The 22,112-nt window shown below is 33.8% G+C and overlaps 1 protein-coding gene across 1 annotated transcript in view; it reads right to left on the bottom strand.

Annotated features, from left to right (window-relative positions):
- Positions 1 to 10,595, bottom strand: part of LOC149549147 (uncharacterized) — a 111,050-nt gene extending 100,455 nt beyond the window's left edge. Inside the window, exons 1-2 of the mRNA XM_089792573.1 lie at positions 10,168 to 10,595; positions 3,413 to 3,697 (exon numbers count right to left, since the gene is read on the bottom strand). Coding sequence (XP_089648699.1) covers positions 3,413 to 3,694 — 282 coding nt within the window. The 5' untranslated portion in view covers positions 3,695 to 3,697; positions 10,168 to 10,595. The remainder of the gene's footprint in view (positions 1 to 3,412; positions 3,698 to 10,167) is intronic.
- Between the last annotated feature and the right edge of the window lie 11,517 nt (positions 10,596 to 22,112).

Below are 22,112 nucleotides of genomic sequence, written 5' to 3'. Positions count from 1 at the left end.
TAGCTACGTAAACGTGCAGATTAAATATAAACCGCCGATTGGATTGTAACAAGAGTCATACCACCTTTGACCTAGTTCTTCACCATTTATGCATCTTTCCATGCTCACTCTATATCAAATTCAATTGTTCTTGCTCCTAGCTTATTCTCATGATCTGCATATCAACTTTAAGTCTTAGTCCTCGATGTTCTCTATCGTCTTTTGTTTTGAATATGAGTATGATCTTCCCTTTGAATGCATCCTGTCTTCACCATGAACTCTTGATTAAAGTATTAGGGTTTTAGAACAAACTTCCTTCTCATCTAGGAAATGCATAGACTTACTCTCCCTTTTCCTAATCACCTAATATGAACAAATGCATAGATTTCTTTTGAATGCCCACCTAGGTGCACACAAAGGAATAGATGAGAAGAGAAGTTCCTTAAGGGAAATCTAGACACAGACCTGACATCACATTGACTCAACCCTAATCCTAGAAGTTTGAAAAATATAGGGGACTGAAATCATGGCAACACATACCAATCAAATCAGTCCCCATTCATCATCATCCTTATGAAAAAAGATAAGTGAGATACATGTTATTTCTTTGGTGTTTTTGGATCTTTGTTTATCTTATATTTTGAGTTTCCTTGTTTTACCTTCTTATGGTCGCCAAGATCCTTTAATCATGGTGTGTTGTGAGAGGTGAAATCAAGGTCATGGTCTTTCTTTTTTCGTACATGTAGACTTGTCCCTTGCATGTCCACATGTGATCTACATGGTTATGTGATGCACTTGGGGCATGTTGCTTACATGTTGGTTCTTCTAGCATCGTATCCACCAAAGTCCCATATGGCTTTGTAAGATGCTAGACTAATCCTTTTTGTATGTTGTGTCATCCCTATGCATGTGATACGTCACCTTGATTTCTTATACCCAAGTGCATAACATCATATGCTAAATCAAAATAAGTGCTCGCTACATGGCACTTATCATACAATGCTCAATCTCCTCCTATCCATCCATCATATGCTTGTTATCGCATATCTTTCTTCTTTTATCCTCTCATCATTTGCATCACCTTTTCTTTCATTCATCTTCCCTTGCATTTATCCATATCCATTATATTCTCATATCATTGCATCTTACATCATATAGACTTAGTCTATCTCTTACCTTTTTCATCCTTGCATTACCATTATTATTCGTCCATCATGAATGCATCACCTCATCCATTTCGAGAGAATGCATCATCTCATCCATTTCAAGAGCACACACATGTTCTCTTGAAACTACATGTCCTCTTGAGGGGGCACATCTTATCTCGCATCATCTTTTCTCCTAGTCACTCTTTTGAATGATTGGGGCATCTTTTCTAATCTAACCATTTTCTTCCTAGTTGTATGTCTTAATCTTCTTTGAAATGATGTTACTTTGTAATACTATCTCAAAGAGGGGCAATCTATAGACACCTAAATCTAATCATTAATATCTAATCAATCAATCATCATAATCCTTCTTTTATAGTCATGATATTAATTAAATAGTTTAATTATTTGATTAATGTATCCTATCTTCCATAGTCCTAGGTAAATTCATTTAATTTATTTATAGTCCTTAATCCTATTTAATTCAATAAACAATTAGTTTTATTTAATTAAATGATCATTCCCATTTCCTCCCACTTTGTATTTAAATTAATTCAAAAAGTTCATTTCCTGTCATCCACTTGCATATACCTAATCTATCCACTTGCATCAATAACCCTCAATTGATTAAGTAAATCCATTATTTATTAAAGCAATCCCTTTCCTACTACTTGGAATTAAAAAGTATTTTTGATTCTCCACTCATTCTCTCTCCTCCCATGATTCCTACTTTTCCCACTTGCTCTGTAACCCACTTTATAAAGTCTAATCACTTTCCCTAATCATGCGCACACCTCGAGTCATAAATATTAGGAACCCAAAGTCATCTCTTCTATCACATCAAGTACATGGGCTTGTCCCTCAATTAGTCAACAAAGGAATTTTTAATTCCTTTCATTCCTCTCAATCATCCTCCACCATTGATCTTTTCAATCAATCTCAACCATCCATTCATCTCATCCAAAACCTATAAATCCAAACTTTCACCATTGTTATCTCTCTCACCCATTTTGCATTTGGAGCATCATTATGTTGCCAAAATCTGGAGTGAGCACACATCTAAATCAAACATCGTGGGTAAATCCACAAAACAAAGAGGTTTGACATAGTGTTTGTATGCTCTTTTGACCTCTTTTAGCCTAATCTTGTATGTTGCTCTGTATTTGTGTTTTGAGTCACATTTCCTTGTATACACAAACTAAACTATAGACAACAAGATTATAACTAGCATGATTGTCTTTTTGAATAAAGAATTTGAGAAGCTGTGAAATTATTTCATCATAGGTTCTTGCATTCTTAGGACACTAGTACAGGTTTTTACTGTTGAGACCATCAGTCCCTCCATAATCTCTTCAAGTTTATTTGCATTTCATGAAATAAGAATGAGAATGAACATGGAAAGCAATGCATGTCATTATCATCTCTCGCCGAGTATGAATATCATACACAATGAGCAACTAGAAAAACTATAAGGAAAGCATCATTCCAAATTTGTATAACATGTAATGCAAGGATGTCATAAAGATCATGTTAGATGATTGTGACGGTATTATTTCCGACCACGCATACAATGTCACCATCAAACATCAAACCAAAGATATTTTTGTCTACTGCCTTCAGTGTGAAGGAATTTTAAAACTTGCAATACAGACATAGGGTAGGATATTTAATTCTATCTTTATTTATACGGCCATTTTTTATTTTTCACTTGGCACGATAAAAAATCCCTGCCTTAAGTAAAAAAAAACTTAAAATTCCATATTTAAGATATTTTGAAAATATTAGAATATGCAAAATTCTAAGAAAGCAGAGGTGATAAAATATTATTTACTTACCAACAGTTTATGGATATTCAAACATATCAACAAAGAGATTTGTTTTCACAGACAATAAATCTCTGGTACACTGGCATATAACAGCAGCATATAGTTATACAGTTAAAATAAGATATAAATGTCAAGAAGACCAATTGCTCGTATCTAATGATACATTGTAGGCAGTATATACTATAATATAAGAAAAAGCCCTAGAAATTTACAGCACTTTCCTCTACGAATAATGACAATCTCATGAGTGAATGGTAAATTCCCAAAATAACTATCATTGAAGTTCATGTGTTAACAAATGCAACATGGGATGCTCGAAGAAAAAAGTCATTACTAACATGTTCTCACAATCTACAATAATTAAAGATATAAATGTTAAAATGAACCTATCTGAATTTGACATGCGAATTTTATTATATGGTATAAAAAATGATGCAAAGTATACAAGTGCAAACCCACATCATTTGATTTCGCATCAGGAGCCAATTGATCACTATCTTCCTTGTCGCTCTCGTCTGGATCATTATCACTTATTGTTGCTCTGATAGCTATTGTTTTGGTCTTCGCAGGCCTTGAATTTATGCCTCCAGTATAGCTCCCCCGAGGAAGCAACATGACTGATGATGAGGAAATAGCAATGGAATAAGGAAAACTTCTACTCACACTTAGAGCTCCAGTGCGATTATCAAAACTAGACTGATATGCGCAACATTGGAAGGAAGTTAACAATGATGTCGCCATATCCTGTAATAGAAAAGGATACAATGGTAAGAGAAAGTAAAAAATTATTTTAACAAGAAATCTAGACTATAGTGAATAATAACATAAGAATTTTGTAGTTTAGGGCACCTCGTATTATGGAACATGTCACATAAATATAAAAATATGTGTAGAGGATTTGAGAAAAAAAAATCATATCCAGCAATATAAAACTCATGAATTCAAGAGTACTTTTCAGAGAAACCCCATCACTTGGATACCATTCTGATGTTGAGGATCATTAGAAACCATCATTCTATTAGGATCCTGTTGATCCATCCTTGATTTTATCAACCATTCAGCTTATTAGAGGCATTACAATCAATGTCTTCATCATTATAATTTGATGAATATAGAACCTTGATAGTTGCCTTAATCCCATCAATGAAACATTCAATATTTGAATCATGTACCAAAGTATATTCCTAGTTCTTGAACTCAACCAATCCCTTTACTCACTTAGGTTCAATTACTATATGCACAAGGTCACCCTATCACTCAAGTTCAAATATTCGATTCAATAGGTCCACTGATCCATCAAACACCCTTTACTAAGAGAACTCACTCAATCAGTAGTATCACTTACCTTCACTCCATGTCCACTTGTTCAATTATCCAAGAACTCTATCTTTGATCCCAAAGAGGATATTATCTGTTTATATATCATAAGTACACATCCAACGTCACGTTTCATTAAACCAGTCAGTTTTACTGTCATTAAGGTCAGTATGCTGTCATTAATCAGTCAATGAATCCATCATGGCATTGCAATCTTTGTGAGAAGGTTCACAAAAATTCTATCATATCTGCCACAGTTAAATCAGAGGCTCTTTGTGTCGGTAAACGCTGTCAATCTTTCATTAGAAATGAAGAACAATAACATGATCTATTACTCACAGCAGGGAACATATTCACTGTTAACACTCTTAGTATGCCACTGAGAAATCAGTAATTCTTAAACATAAGGGTTCTTCTATCATAAGGGACCATTAATCCTTCTTTGAAAAATGATCTTTCAAAGGTTTAATAATCCAAACTTTATTGTGTCAGAATGGAATGAACATTACCATGACTGTCATCATTAGAGGCAATGGACTTTTACATAAGCCAAACTTAAGTGCCTTATACAAATCCACCCCTCATAACATGCATGAAGATTACCTATACTCCTCAATTTTCTTCCACGCTCACACAATTCCCTTTAGGTCCATACAATATCAAACAAGAAACAAGAAACTGTGAACATTGCTGTCAGCGCATAGAAAATGACTGTTACATCCGATAGGGCTGTAGTTTTCTCTCACATGCTCTAATCTTTTGACACCAAATCTTTTTCAAAATGGGGATCTATGAGACTTCTTTCGAATAAGTCAAGAAGTATAATTTTTCACTGGTTAAAACCTGAGATATTGCCAAACCCTCGTCAGTAAGTCTGTAAGTGAGGGTTTCAACCAACTTCAAAAAAATCCACTTGGTCTTTTCACATCACGCACGGCTGTCTATAAAATGAGGTTTGTTAGGGTCTTTACTTGCTAATGAACATTTCCCAATCAAAACAAATCATTTCTTAATCCATGCATGAACGTATAAATGATAACAATCTCAGTAAACCCGAGAATCGCAGTGGAGTAGACTGTCATAAATTAAATTTTATTACATAATCTTGCATTTTTTTATGTTACGCTCACAACCATTGGAGATTGACAATACTTCTATCATCCACCTCATGTACATCATTTCCTTGAATATTGATCATTGGGCACATGACTGTTACCCTGCAAAATCTGTAACAGTCAGAGGTGCAATTGATTAAACCCTGAATATAACCTCAAACTGCCACCTTGTAATCTCCCGATGCTCAACCATTGCATAATCATTTATATTGTTATATAACAGTTACAAAAAACCTCTTCACCTTCCTCATGAGGTGAAACATTTGCAAAATTGTAAAGTTTGCAAAGTTGCACAATAGCAACTTTTACAACTTTTTAACCTTCTGCCACCACATGGACTCTTTTCCACCTAAGACCCTTCAAACACATATGAACTTCACTCAAATGGACCTCTTACATGATCGTTTAGCCATTCATACATCATGGTTCACATTTAACCCAATAAGACCCAACTAGGACATTTTAATGACCCTAACACATTAATGGCTTCATAGCCTTACAAATGGTATCGAGATTCAAAATACATTCGATACACATGTATCACATTTAAGTCATGATTAATTAACTATAATTTCCCATGAATTGAATTACAATTAATATCTTGTCCTTTACAAAGAGTACTCATCTCAGATAAGTGAAAATTGTTTCAGTACCTGAGATCCATTTGCAACCAAAAATGAACTAGTTGCATTCTAGATTCTTTGTGTGAATTTATGAAACTTGAAGAATAAAGAATTTTAATCGTAACTAATATTCCATAAACATTAATTTTATCCATAGTTCTATGATCTATCTACTACAAAAAAAAATCTTTGAGTAGAGCATCATGTCAACAACTGATATGCTTTGTAGAGATAAACAGGATTGCAGAGTACCTATCCAATGAAGCAGTGCTCATAGTCCAAATAATTTTAATCAAATCTATTCATGGTCAAATGAAGTAGCACTGATCAATGGAAATATAACTTTTTATTATATTCCTACAGGCCCCTTTATTAATACAGGTCATACCAATAAGAAAACAAACAATACTAATAGAAAAATATGCAACTCAAATAGCGGATATGGAGCCTATCTTCAAAAATAATGTATTTATTTTGAATAATGCAGCACTGTAAGTTGGAGACAGTTGTCCATAGCACACCATCATCCATGAAAGCCTGCAGTGGGAATGGAAATGGTACGCAGAGTATCCTGGCCACAATCTACAATGATAATAGAAATTATTCAATGACAGAAGTTATCATCATAAATTTCAGATAGCGTGCACATTTTGTGATCCATGAATGGATCAATACATCATTTTTTCACACTGTCAATCCATGACAAAGAATGCTTATAAATCATGGTATGGTTGCACCCAAAATATAATATTCATGAGGATTCGGATTTCTCTCAAAAATTTATCCAATTCCCAAAAAAGACACTTTGTTTATATTTTGCAGGTAAAAATTACGGGCTCTAAAAAATTGAGAGAAAAAAACGATGAAAGATTTGTTTCATTGAAGGGACCATTCGTTGTTGTGCTTTCATCACCATCAAGGTGATTACAAAAACCTCAGCCTACATAAAGCATCAGCCTCATTCAGCCTCAAATACAACCTGTAACATTTTGAACTTTATCAACTTCTTAGTGTGAAACTCTTCTATTGCAAAATGAAAACTACACATTGTGAGCGTTTTGTTGCAAATCAATGGGAGGATTCAAAGTGAATTTCAAGAGGATTAATCTGTTCGAAGTGAACAAGTAGACTGTATTCAGGTGGACAAAACTGAGTTAGAGCATTGCAAAACAATTGTAAGTGATCTTAAGGACAAAACATTGTTGCCTTGAGCCGGTTGTGTACCCAAGAGGACTGAGATTGTATCTTTTATTAGAGATAGTGATTACGGGAGTGATTTGCCTCACTTGAGCTGGAGTCCTGTCCTGGAATTTGGGTTCTCCATGGTGAAAATTGGTGAGTCTTCAATTATTCTGTTGTGTTCACTCAATTTCCTTCCATGTCCAGATCTAATTGTTGCCTAGAGAGCGAAAAAAATTATTCCTTCACATGGATTCGTATGTTGACTGTTGCATATGGTACAAGCTACAAACAATGTAGTCTAAGAATCAAAACAGTATTTTATCCCCAAACGAAGATAACTAGTCATCAGAAAATATTCTTGGGGACAATGTTTCTAGGGAAGATAACAATAGATTTTAAACTTTCTTCCATTTTATATATTATACTATGCATCTCCTTATTAGGAAGCGAGCATAATGTAACCAAATGCTCATCCTACAAACCTTCAGTTTGAACATGTGTTTTAAGAAACTCTCCTTCTCAAATCTAGAGTAAAGCTCCTTCACCCATCGCTGTCTCACCCAAAGCCAAGGTCTCCTTGACAGACTTACCATCAAAATTATTCCTATATTACCCAGGGACACGTCCCTCACCTAAAAACCCCTGTCCTATACCAGAAACATTTTGGGGACTTGGGGACAGCTAGGGGATGTCCCAACCCTGTCCTCTTTCTGAAAATTCCCAGGAAATGTCCCAAAAACTTGGCGACTTCCAAAGTTTTTTTTGGGGACATCTGTACGTCCCGTGGATGGTTGGGGATGCCTTGGAAGTCCCCAGGATGGATGGCCATCCCCGATTTTATAGACAACATCAGCACATATAAAAAAATTATCTTTTATAAAACATTTACTTTATTAATTTTAAAGTGGGCCCCTCCTTCCAAGCTCACTCTAACATGCTTATTATTGTTTAGTAGTTAATTCCAGCTATTTGTGGCCCTCTGATTAGTATTTGACAACAATACATTAAGAATCATGGAATTAATATTGTTGTTACAATCACGCTACATGCTTAGAATTATATAGCAGAGTATTTGCAAGGTGCTGGAAAGTCTAAAAAGTGCGTTATAGACCTAGAACATGCATCCTTATGTCATTCTCTAGCAATACATCAATACTTGGTTGGTCTTGGGTTGACCTAGGTCCTTTGTGGAAGATATGGTGAATATTGGAAGCTGCATCAAGATATCGTCTTACTATAACAAACCTATATCATGATCAGATTTGTGTAGAGGACCTTTTTGTATTAATATCAGTCCACTTACAATGAATTGAAAGTGTAGTTTCATAATTAAATGATTGTATGTGTTTCAATATGGAAGGTGGGTTATTGTTCTTGTTGCTATTGAAAATGAATTCTAAATTATGTTCTTGGGTATATTTTAAATTTTTATGTTATTATTAATATTACATGCACATTAACAATAATTCCAAATTATGAATGCATTATAGCATATTGAGCATTGAGTTGGATTATTGAAATGTTGTATGTTAAGGTTCTATGATGTTTAAATGGCATGGTTTATCCGTGTCTTCGTATGATTGTAATGTATATATGCAAATTTCCCTATATATTTTATATTTTCTCTATATTTGTATAGCAGTCCCCATTTGCCATCTCCCCATCCCCAAAATCGGCAAAAAATTTGCCATCCCAGAAACCCGTCCCACTGTCCCCTGCTGTCCCCATCCTAAAATCTCGGGGGAACATAGAATAATTCCCATCATTCTTTCTATCAAAATGTATATCCATAATTAAAGTACGTACACTGCCAATCAGCGAGAAGCCAGCTCAAAACTCCATATGCCAGAGTAAATGCATAGCAATACTTTTACTAAGAACTAAATAGAAACATTCTACATTATATAACTATGAGATTATATAACTATGAATTCATTGGTGTATGTGATTATATAACTACGTATGTAGGATGTACTATGCATTGGTGCAAGTGATCTTCCACAAGTCTTTCGGGAAGTATGTGAGGATTAAGCTTGAATCATATTCCAGAAGTGACCACTCATACACTACACAGCTCAATATCTACAATGACCTGTTATTGAGGAAATTCCCTCCAGCTTCAGTGACAAAACCCAAACTCGTAGCTTCGTTGTTAATTCATTAATAGGCCAACGAACAACCATGTTAGTTGGTCATAGCATGGGTAAACTGAATTAAAGCTTTCGAGCATGCACAGTTGATCAATAGTTGTAAGAGATTATGGATTTGCATGTATATTAGACTTTAGTTTTGAATTGAATTACTTGCAAAGTAAGCTAGAATTTACTTGTAACAAATCACTGCCATGTATTTAGTTTTAGGTTGATAGAGAAGGTGAGGTATGCAAGCATGCCGCATTCCCTTGAAAAGGGATTTTCATTTGGTTTTATATATTGATTTTGCATTCATTGAACATTGTGCATGGAGATATAGAATTGAAATTCAACTCCAAAAATTAAGCTTCCAGTCATATTAATGCTTCAAAGTGTTAGAAATATAAATTAATTATCTCCTATCCGTTACCGCCAGCACAGATCAAATTGTCGACCAAGAACTATCCAGCACTGCATAGACCATTTCTACAACCTTCCACTTCCTCTGTTTCACCTATCCTTCATAAATGATGCACCGAACGGTTATCTACAGTAGAGAGTGAATTTTTAATGTATTCTTCTATAAATTAATAGACTGGGCCTGTGATCAGCAGAGCCCATATTTGGGTTTCACTCCTGGTTTCTCCTCTGCCTTATTTTTTCAACTTGGTATCAGAGCAATTGTGTTTTCAACTCAAAGTAGCTATGCATTCGGATTACAACGCAACAGAACCATAGCGAATTCGGATTACAACGAAAGCCATACCCAAAGAATTGAAAAAGTTAGATATTTTTAAAATCTGGTCGCGCATTATATCCATAATTAAGGCAAATAGTGAAAATACCCGAGAAAGAATGAAGTCAAGTTGAAGTAGCAAATTAAAGAAACCCGCAGGCGTTGAATGGCAGCAGATAATTAGAATTGAATTCCATAACGCGAGTAACCCCTTTTTAGTCACCGGACATGTTCGTGTCTGCCTGAGTTCTGTGTATGTTTTTGTCAATTTCACTTTTCCGTTGTACTGAACAATAATTGCTGGATTTTGTACCACACAAGTATTATAAATAGATTGATAAATCGATAAATAAGTAAAATACACGCAAAGCTCAACCCAAAACGTGAGGACTCAGGAGTGACAGACATTTGATGAGGTTTACGTTGAGCGCTTTCACTGGAAAGTTTCGTACGCAGGTTTTAGTGTTGAAACTTTTTGCGATCTTCGCATGTTCAAAACGGTTTTGACCACCTCTCTATATTTGTTTTATTTTCTTTTCTTCGTTCTGCTCCTTCTATTTACTTTATACCTTCAAAAAAGTGAAATCATAGATCCATTTTGATATAATTTTACTCTATATTTTTCTTTTAGAGTGGGAAAACAAGATGTAGACAACAAAGATAGAATTGGGATGACTGCAAATTTTATTTATAATTTATATAGAAAATGTTTAAGATATATTGAATTTTAATTAATTAATTTTTAGTATTTAAAAAATAAAATAAAAGGTAAAATATCAATATATAGTGAAAACGGAAGATTAAAAAATAGTTATGTTCTCAAAAAATGTGAATTTGATAAATATCATAATGTATTCGTAAGAATTAAAAAATAAGCATCATTTTATGTCAAGACAAGCTATACAAAGGAGAAGCCACTCGAGATTTGCAATGCTTGCAAACCCCTTAAGAATAGATGTTGCTTGATCAAGGAGAAGCAGATTCAATTTTGCCCCTCATTGGAAGAAAGCAAACATTAAGAATAAAAACCCTAGCCTAAAAAAGGTTAAGGGAAATAGCAAAGCAAGCTCCCATGATTGGAAACTGGTAATCAGACACAAGAATTGACAATGTCTTGCTAGGACTTTATGTGGAAATTCTCTCAAAATTTTGTAGCTAAGTCGACCCATAATTATTTCAAAAGTTAATAAGATCCCTCTAGGGAACGGATCCATAAATTTGTATTAGGATAAGGAACGAGGCATGTAGGTCATATGAATTTATCTAAATTACTAGAACTCTTACAAAAGGAGTCATATTTCTCTATTCAATCAACTAGGGATAAAGACATAGGACAACCTAAAGAAACCCTTATCCCTAAATTAGCGATCATCAATAACAATTTTGGGATGGGATGTGGGATCATTGTAAACAGTGTGGTAGTTTTCCCACTGGGGAGGATCTAGAGTCCCCATGCCTCAAATTGTTAATTGATTAAAGCAGTATATGGATGCTTGGGTAAGTATTTCTACCCTAGAAAATAATTGTATCATTTAGATTGCAAGAGACTACAAAAGAATTGTTATATAGTGATATAATACTATATGAATGACATATTTGAATTTCTTTGATTGGAAATCTAAATTTAATTTTAATTCTAACAAAGACTTCATAGGTTATAGATAGGTTTGTATTCATAATTCCCCAATGGAAGTGTTGCATCACAAAATCAAGTAGAGAATAGTGGAATTATTAGGAGCGGCACTAGAAATTAAAATTTCCTTTATTAATGAACTAGTATTCAAACTATTAGTTAACCTAAATTTGCACTCGGGACGGGTGTGTCCATTAAAGATTATAACAAATCATTATTTCTATATTTTCAAACTAGAAATTTATAGAGGTTCAATCAAAGACATAGCTCTCTTTAAGTCATCTCTGGAGTATCACTTCTAACCCCTACCTAAAAAAATAGTCATTAGAGACCCATATATATATATATATATATATATATATATATATATATATATATATATATATATATATATCAAGATACTACAGGTCCTTATGAGCTTTTGTAATTATAAACTTGACCTCAACTAAGAATTTGATCTGTCAATTTTGTTCTTCTTTTGACTTTAATATATCCTAGCCAACATCCAAAACCACTAACCATAACCAATCTGTATTGGTTGAAACTACTCCCATTGGAGTAGATCCTCTCATTAATTTAGAAGTTGAAGAAGGTGAAATCATGGAAGATTGAGGATTAGGTCAAGTAGATGGTAGCAGTACAAAACCTCATATTGATGAGAACACAACACCTCTTGCCAGTAAGGTAGAAAATATGGGGAAGGACCCTTTGTTGGAATACAAATACCACTGAGAGGGGGGGTGAATCAGTGGTTTAAAATACTTTTCAAAACTTGAAACAATTACAAGTTATAAAAATTTAACACGAGCAAGATAGTTAATGAATAACAAAGTGACACAATATTTTAACATGGAAAACCCCTTAGGGTAAAAAACCACTTTGAAATTGAAACTTTATTTGTCTCTTGGGCAAATATTTTAGAGCTACAACTCTGGGAAGCACCAACACCTTGTTTTAGAAATGTCAATTTCAAGGAACACCAATCTCTTACACCTGAAGCACCAACTTCATGAATACAAGAAGCACCAACTTCCAAAATGAGCAAATGAGATATAAAATCAGAAGATGATCTCTTTTTTAACACAAATCATGAATCACTTGTTTCAAATTCTTATTTAAAACATAATGCAGGATACACTTCTATTATCCTCAAAACATCCATTATCCAAATATATTTTCTTTTTCCATTAAAAGATCTAATCAAATACTAATATGAATGAATGAAGAAGAAATATATAACACTTCTTCTACTTCTGATAAACTTTTGCAGTGAAAATCAAATCACAAATATGAAATAGAAACATAAAGCATTACTCTCTTCCTTGTTAAAAAAATTTGCCTATAAATTGTTTGGTCTACAAGGAATTACACAAATCCTAAAACTTCTGTCAAAACCACATATTGGATGTTTTAGAGGAATGTATCCTCTACTTATAAACCAAGAAAGTCAAAATTTTAGAGGCAGGTACATACCACAAACTTCCATTAGACCAAAACCGCTCAAAATTGCTAAAACTGCCATAACAATTTGGTAATTGTTTTTGATAAACAGACCTTTTCTCTTTCCATACATGTGGTATGCAAAAACTAACAAAGACCCATTTTAGCTAACTCAACAACCTTCCCAAAAAGGTATGCTAGTTGGGGCCTATCCGATAAAAAAAGCTTGTCAACTTTCTCATAGACCAAAAGTGTTTTTTTTAATCGTTTTCTAAACCAATGTGAACATTAAGTGTTAATTGTATAACACTTAAGTGTTTGTCTTGAATATGTTTTGAACAATATTGAAGGACATCAAATAAGATAATTACATGATGTTAAGCATATCTTATGCTCATTATAATTTCATTATTGACATCAATGGCAACAATCAAAGACCAAATACCAAGGGTTCAACATAACTTGTTACAAGCTAGAGTTGTCGTTGCACCAAAAGATCAACCTATTAATGCCCAATACAACCAGTAGACTTATAGAACATAGGAGGTGGTTAAGCCATGTCACGAATCCCAAAGGGAAATATTGGTGATTAGTCCAACAATCCCCCCTCAACGTTACCCAAGGAGATTCGAACCTGTGACCAAGCTCTGATACCACTTGTTGGTATGTTTTCTATTGTGCCAAAAGCTCGAGCTATCAACAAACGTCACAAACACCATATTTACCCAAATCCATGAAAGGCGATTAAGCCATGTCACGAACCATGAAGGAGGTGTTGACCACCAAGTCAACATCCTTCTCTTGAGGATATAATTGCTAATGATGTTTTAGAGGAAATTGATACAAATAATCTTAATCAAGAAGGTAAGAATTTGATATTTAATCCCAATCTATGAAATTTTGATAGAAACACAATCATGAAGGAAGTTGGGATCTTTGGAGATAACCTAGAAGATGGTATCTAGAGACTAGGAAATAACATCTTAGAATTGGTGGTAGGATCCTTCATGGAAGTATTCCCTATTGTTTCAAGTGAACAACAAGACAATTCTAATAGGAAGGGAAAAGAAGGCTAGTTATTAGGGATTTTTTGACACTGGAAGTTGGTGATGGGGATAATTATGTAGCACAAGTTAAAATTGCCAAGAATGTGGAGCTTAAAATGAAATATCTTGGTAGTTTGATAGTAGACTTCTATTATACACATAATGAGATAAGAGAACATCTAATAAATTGGCATAAGCTTAAGGAATTAGCAAGCAAAATAACTATCCTACACTTTCTCAACCTGATGATGCATCATGTAGTGTGATCCAAAATGTTAATGCTATAAAAAAAATACAATCGAATCCAAAAAAAAATTATTTTACAAATGGATTGTGGAAATTTGATAATATTAATAAGACAAAGAACCTCGTATAAGTATCCATTGATCTTTGGGAGTATTGAACAGGGCACAACCTTTGAGCTTGATGGAACCACTAACAATATTTGAATCGATGAATTATAGTAACCAAGCTTTGATTCCAATAGAGATAGCTACAATTTATTATTGTATGGGTGTCAATCTATAAGAGGGTATCAATAAAAATTGGGAATGTTTTAGGAAGGAGTTTATGAAAAATATCTCAAGTGAATGTGATTGTAACAAGGATAATAGAGATAGGTAGGTTGAACAATCTTCAGGTGTCCAACTCAAGGAAGTACTAGAAATAGATCTCTCAATAGAAGATAAGACCATTTGCAATAGTCTATAAAGAAGTTGATAATGAAGAAGAGGTGAATCAAGAAGATAATCAATGTCTAAGTTCAATAAATGTTGTCAAAAAATAGCAGCATCTTGGGATTGCAATGAACTTAAAAAACGTTTCTCACATTGTATGTAGAAAACTGATTAAGAAGAGGGCTGGGAAATCCCTCCCCAAACTTTGACTAAAGGATGACACAGTTGGAAACCAACAGAAGATAACATGTCTACTAAATGTAAGGAAGGGGAAGTTCCTTCTCAAGGATTAATAAGACTCACTTCATGAATGTTAGAGGCCTAAATTTCCCTAACAAACTACATATTTTAAAGTGTAGCCTATTCACATTTGAATAAAAAATATCTTAATTCAAGAAACTAAACTATGTAAGGTTGAATGTGATAAGATTAGGGAAAGAATGAGCTTTGAGAAATAAGAAATGGTAGCTTCTGTGGGTGCCTCGGGAGGCTTAGCAATTTATGGGATCTAAGAAAGGTAGATTTTATATTAGATGTTTCATAGCCTAACTGGATGTGTGATAAAATCCACAATATAAAGAGTGACTTGTGTTTTCCTTAATCAATGTATATGGTCCTCCCCCTAAATAAGAAGAGAGTGTGGGACAATATCAGGAACTATGTAGAAAATAAACCTTTGGACCACTTTTTCATCGATGGGCATTTTAATGCAATTTTAGATACTACGAAAAAAATTGAATGCATTCAAGCCATATCACAACCTATGTTAAGGAAATGGTTTACTAATAATGATTCTCTAGACATCCCCAAAAATAAGGGGATCTAAGTTACATGGAATAATAGAAGAATGGGTTTCAATTATATAGTAGAAAGGTTGGACAAGTTTATATTCAAGAGGAATAGCTCACTTCTAAATTGTTCATTCTCTTCCACAGTCCTTCTGACAGCAAGTTTGGATCATTTTTCAATCAGATTGGAAATTCAAGATGCTAGAAAACCATTTAGAAACCCCTTCAAAGTGGGAAAAATGTGGTTTTTAGATCCCAAATTTTAAATAAACTAGATATGTGGTGAAAATAAATGTATGTGTCAAAATGGGTCTACACACACTTCAACATAGTCATTGCATCCTAGACTCATGCAAGAATTAATATGAGATTGTTCATCCCAAAATAACAAAACAAATTGACCTATTACCTTCTATTTAGTAGGGGTTTGAATGCTTGCTCTCAGAATCAAGAGCTCAATAACCATAGACCTAGGTAGAGCAAAGGATTTGAAAGCATGAAGATGAATGCAATGCTTAAACTAGATTTTTAGGATTTTTCTATGCCAATAGATGAAGCTAAGATATATAAAATGCATTTTTAGTCTAATGAACAATAGACAAAAGATCTAAACTAGAATGTATGCAATATTTAAGCTATATATGTGGTTTTTAGATCCCAAATTTTAAATAAACTAGATATGTGGTGAAAATAAATGTATGTGTCAAAATGGGTCTACACACACTTCAACATGGTCATTGCATCCTAGACTCATGCAAGAATGAATATGAGATTGTTCATCCCAAAATATCAAAACAAATCGACCTATTACCTTCTATCTAGTAGGGGTTTGAATGCTTGCTCTCATAATCAAGAGCTCAATAACCATAGACCTAGGTAGAGAAAAGGATTTGAAAGCATGAAGATGAATGCAATTCTTAAACTAGATTTTTAGGATTTTTCTATGCCAATAGATGAAGCTAAGATATATGAAATGCATGTTTAATCTAATGAACAATAGACAAAAGATCTAAACTACAATGTATGCAATATTTAAGCTATATTTTTTAGATTTTTCAATGCAATGAGATGAGATCAAACTTTTAATGAATGCAAATCTAAGCTATGAATGAACAAGAAAAACTAATCTAGAAATGTATGCAAAAAAAAAGAACTAATTAAAAAGCACAAAGTGAGTGATCAATTCAGCAGAATTTCTTTTCTCAAAAGCAGGATCCTTTGTGAGAGATGAGAGCTCTCTATTTCTAGAGGAAGTGAGTCAAAATTCCAAGGAGAGGACTGGAGGGAATTTTACTATTCTTGGGAGATTCCTCAAGAGTGTGAATATGACATGCCTTCCCTCTTACCATTTGTCCCCTTTCTAAAGATACTTTTTGAGAAGTGTCCTTTATTTGAATATTTCAAAAGGTGTCTCATATTTGAATATTTTAAATTCAAATAAATGAATATGTGAAGACATTTTATTTGAAATGATTTAATAAATCCCTTTGTCATGTATTATTGACCAAAGTGCATTAATTTAATAAAAGTGTTAGGACAAGTCATATTAAATTAATTAATCAAAGAGGTTAAATTAGCCAATTTCAATCTAAAATTTAGGGATTTAATAAGATTAAATAACTATTGCAAATTATTGATTTTAAGCAATTAATATTCAAATCAAGTGGCGTCAATTAGGACTAGAAATGCCTAGTGGTTTTAGGATTTGGTGATTGATTTAGAGGTTAGGAGAAATTTGGTTTGGAAGACCAAGTTTAGGGTATTACATTTGCCCTCTTTATATTGATGTGTGATCAATGCATTCATTCAAAGAATAGTCTAATTCTAAAGCATAGAAAAAAAATTGAGATCGGTTCTAGGTTTGATGATATGAAGACTGATGTATAAGATAGTGTGGAATTTTAATTTGGTTGGATGAAAGTCAATCCTCCATAAATCAGCTTGATATAGATGGTGAGAAACTGAATACTTATCCTTTGGAAAGAGTTTAGACTTATCTCCAAAATGGAGTTTAATCCTCTAGAGTCCAGATAGAACACCTAGATATCGATCCTTTAAGAAGATTTTTAGGATTATCTCTAGAATGAAGCTCAATCCTCCAGAGTCCAAATAGAACACCTAGATATCGGTCCATTGAGAAGAGTTTGGGATTATCTCCATAACAAAGCTTAATCCTTTGGAGTCTAGGTAAAACACCTAGATACATGTCCATTGAGAGATGACAAGACCTATCATTAGTCATATGATTATCCCTAGAATGAGGCTTAATCCTTAGGAGTCCAAATAGAACATCTAGATAGATGTTCATTAAGACATGACAAAGACTTTCGTGAGTTAACCAAAATGACTGATAGAAAGTCAATCACCTAATTGATAGATAAGATAATACCATTGAAATGAGTTACAAGAATCCAAAATGCCCCTAGATTTTTGAGACAGCCATGAGTGGAACACGAGATCCCCATTTTGAAATGAGATATGAGTAACTAAATACACCCCTAGTGATGAGATGTGCCTAACGATGAGGACTTTGAACTTTGATCAGATTGGTTTGAAGAAAGATTTAATTGATGCAAAAAATGCCTTCATCTTGTCCCATTGAGAGAAAAATCAAAAGATGACACATTAGAATAGCCATATAAAGAAATTGATGTGAAGAAAATATGCAACTTGAGATTCAAAACAATGTAAGATAGATCAAAACAATTTGAGATTGATTTAGAGCTCATTTATTGAGCTTTTGCATCCTAGTTGACCAAGTCTGACTGGAGTTGACTTTTGTTGAAGAAGTTTAAAGATGTTTAGAAAATATTGATATAAAAAAATTTAGGTATTAACATGGCTTTAGAAATATGGACTGCACAAGCATTCAAGGGCATCAGTCCCAAAATTTTAAATCATATTTTTGAGCTATTTAGGAGTGTTAGATTTCAATTTCAATTTAAATCTCAAAAATGGATCTAGAACCATCAAATTTAGTAGGGGATGGTGAATTAATCACTTATGCAGTTAGGATGAAGACATGACATGTATACGGAGCTTTCTATCTATCATTTTGTCAAATGTAAATGAGCGAGTAAGTTAAACCATGCTTAAATGCAAGCCTAGAAAATACAATGCAACTTAATTGAATGCACACCTAGGACTTGGTCACTAAACCATCATGATATAGTTTTCATTACAGAACATTATTTTGGTAAGGCTATAGAGTGTCATACAATCCTCACTGGTATGGCTACCATGAGAATATGAACATGACAGTAGTTGGAGTTTTGTCCAAATTAAATGTAAGCATCAAAGCACAAGAAGCCAAAATGACTAGAATACCTTTTCCTATCAAGTGCTAGGATGACCAAAGTATTGCTTGCATACAAGAACACTAGAAATGTGAGAGTTCCTTCTCATGCTAAGTAATAGGAAGTATTTTGTCCGCAATGACCCTTTATCATTTGTGGGCCATGACAAAATTCCGCAAGATATCCCAATAGTGACCCTTATGTTCACTTCAAAGGATGGATATCTATATGTACTATAGCATAGATAATTTACTCAAATAGACAAGGAGAAGAACCAACCTCACCAAAGTGTCCATATAAAATGAGTCAAGGTATACATAGCCATCCAACATGAGATAAAGGCTCTTATAGTGGACACCCCTTTTATTTAGACCTTTTGGATAATTGAAGCTAAACCAATAGACAAAAAACAAAGAAAATATCATACCCCTAGTCCTTGCTCCTCTAGTCGAGATAGACAATGCAAAGTTGCTTAAAGAGGAATGACAAAGAAAAAAAGAAAGCACATAAAGAAACCCTTAGCAAAGCTCAAATAGTTTTAGTTGCTAGTTGTCATTTTAGTGGATTGGCATCAATTTTGAAGTTCAAAGAGTGTGCGAGAAATCTCTTCAACAATAGGGTGACAATAGAACAGACTCAGGTAGGACAACTAGTGACTGACACACAAGAGACTCTAAGATAGTATAGGGAATTCTCCCTACTACAGATTGGTTGCCCCTAAACTTACAACCAATTTCAATCAATGAAGGTATGAGTAGTATCTCAAAGTGATTTGGAGCTTATGCACAAGCGAGAGTAGCAAACTAAAGTAGGAAACTATAGAAAGAAAAGCACTCAAAGCAGGAAAGAGAAAGTAAAGAAAAATAATACAAGAGCCATGAGGTTTGTTGATAGATGAAGAATTTTGAACAAGAAGTGCATGTTTACCAAGTTTTCACCATCTTGGCAAAGATTCTATTTTTTCTACCATCACACCTATTTGCTAGGTTTTAATCAATGGTATTTTCTTCTTGTTTAGTTTTTAAGTTTTGTATTATCAAGGTGCCTATTGCTAGGTTTTCACTAGGATGATAGATTTTTCAAGAATTTTTCCAAATTGTAGTACTTTTTTCAAGACATTTAACTATGTACAAAGAGATTTGGTATAATATCTCTACATACTTTTAGCTAAAGTGTTATTAATGCAATCTTTGATTATTTTATTCATCATGCCATGGAAGATTGTAGTTACAACTCGTTGGTATGTAGCTCTAGCATTATTCAAGCCAAATGGCATTATGCTCCAATAGAAGGTACCCCCAAGAACATGTGAAAGATATTCTCTTTTTATCTTCTGGGGAAATTTTTGTTTGATTATATCTTAATAAACCATCCATCAGTGAGCACATTTCATATCTAGCTATCATATCTACTATCATGTCAATGTTGGGTACTAGGAATCTTTTGGACATGCTTTATTCAAATCTTAAAGATTAGTGCAAACCCTCATAGATTTGTCATGCTTGGCAACTAGCATAATGTTAGAGATCCATTTAGCATAGTCAATGGCTTGGATAAATCCATTTTTTAATAGTTTCTCTAATTCATCTTTTATTAGGATTGCAAAATATGGATTCATCTTATGGAGTTTTTGTTTCACGGGCTTTACACATAGCGCAATGGACAGATGGTGCATTATGAGATCAGGGTCTAGAATTGACATATTAGAGTATGACCATGCAAAGTTTATTTTCTTTTCCTTGAAGAAAGAAGTGAACTATTATTTCTCTTCAACTGACAATGATTGTGCAAGATGTATGACTTGTGGATTTTCCTTTGTGCCCAAGTTCACACGTTGCATTGGTTCGATCAACACAAATGACCTTTCCTAGAAATTGCTTAGAAGTGCATCAAATATCCCATCTTTGGGTGCCTCAGAGAGGTTCTCACCCATAGATGCATCCTTTTTAAAATATTTTTAACTCTTACACTACCACTATGTGATTTTCACCATCAAAGAACCTTTTCTTTTTAATTGCATAACTAAGATATTTGATGTCATCTTTAGTCATGCCCATACTTTTTTCACTAGTGGAAGACATTAAAGGTTTGACCGCATTTAGGTAATAAGAAAAAGCATAGTCATTTTGGAATGTGGGGACTTCACTAGATGTAGAATTAGAGTTCCAATCTATGAGCTTAGGATGGATGATTGAAAGAGAATCGACTAGTTCTAATGCATTCACAACATAGTCATCGAAAGCACAAACGAATAATTCAAGGCCTAGAAAAATCTCATCTTGAGGCATGTTTGAATCCCTTTTATCCCTAACAATGTTAGAAGAGGAAAATTTTACATCAGTAGAATCAGACTGGTCCTCATATATGTGAACCATGTCTATGTTTCTATCGACAATAGCATTAGACAAAGAATCAAACTCGTACTCATAAGAATTAGTGCTACATGGAGGTAGATTGAAGTACTCCCCCATAGTTATGGGGATCCACTCAGCAGTTTCATTATCTTCGTGATTTGGTTCAACTTGTTTAGTAGTGAGAGCTCAACTAGATTCTCCTTGTTTAAGTTATGTCAAAGGAGTGCAAGAAGTAGTTTCATCAAAGTCACTACCAATTTCAGTAGTACTGACTCAGCGAACAAAGTCATTAGTGTAGCACTATCTACATGAATAAGAAAATGAAAACTATCCTTCCCATCTAAGATTTCTTCTTGATTCTCAAGTTTTGATTGATCTTCAGGTTTAGATGGATTGTCAAGTTCTGGCATAAACATATTGATTCATAGGTAAAATGGCACCTTCTTGAAGCCTAGACTTGTTGTATCTTGAGGTCTTCTAAATTTGGTTTTAATTGGGTCAATAAATCCTTTTTTGTTTTTTCCAAGAGGACCATTTCCCATATAGCCTTGTCTTTTCATGATTTTAAGGCCTCTACCATATCTCTAAGGATTTATTTCATAGTTTTGGATTTCAGTATCAACAGTTTCTTCTCCTTTGTAAATCTAGGCTGAAATAGCTCTATCTTCATCCTTATCTTCTAGAGGTACAGTTGAATGAACAAGAGTACAAAGAGACCATTGGTTTGATCTTGTATTCCCCACGTCGTTATCCCTTAGTTGAGGGACTTTCCCATGTCTTTCATGTCTTCTTTGTCATATTGAGTAGCCTCTCAGTTGGT

Source organism: Cupressus sempervirens, chromosome 7 (assembly GCF_028749045.1).
Source record: "Cupressus sempervirens isolate cs-2001-9-10 chromosome 7, ASM2874904v1, whole genome shotgun sequence".
NCBI classification, from domain to species: Eukaryota; Viridiplantae; Streptophyta; class Pinopsida; order Cupressales; family Cupressaceae; genus Cupressus; species Cupressus sempervirens.
Note: the sequence above shows the minus strand (reverse complement) of the source record. Positions and strands in the feature narration are given on the sequence as shown.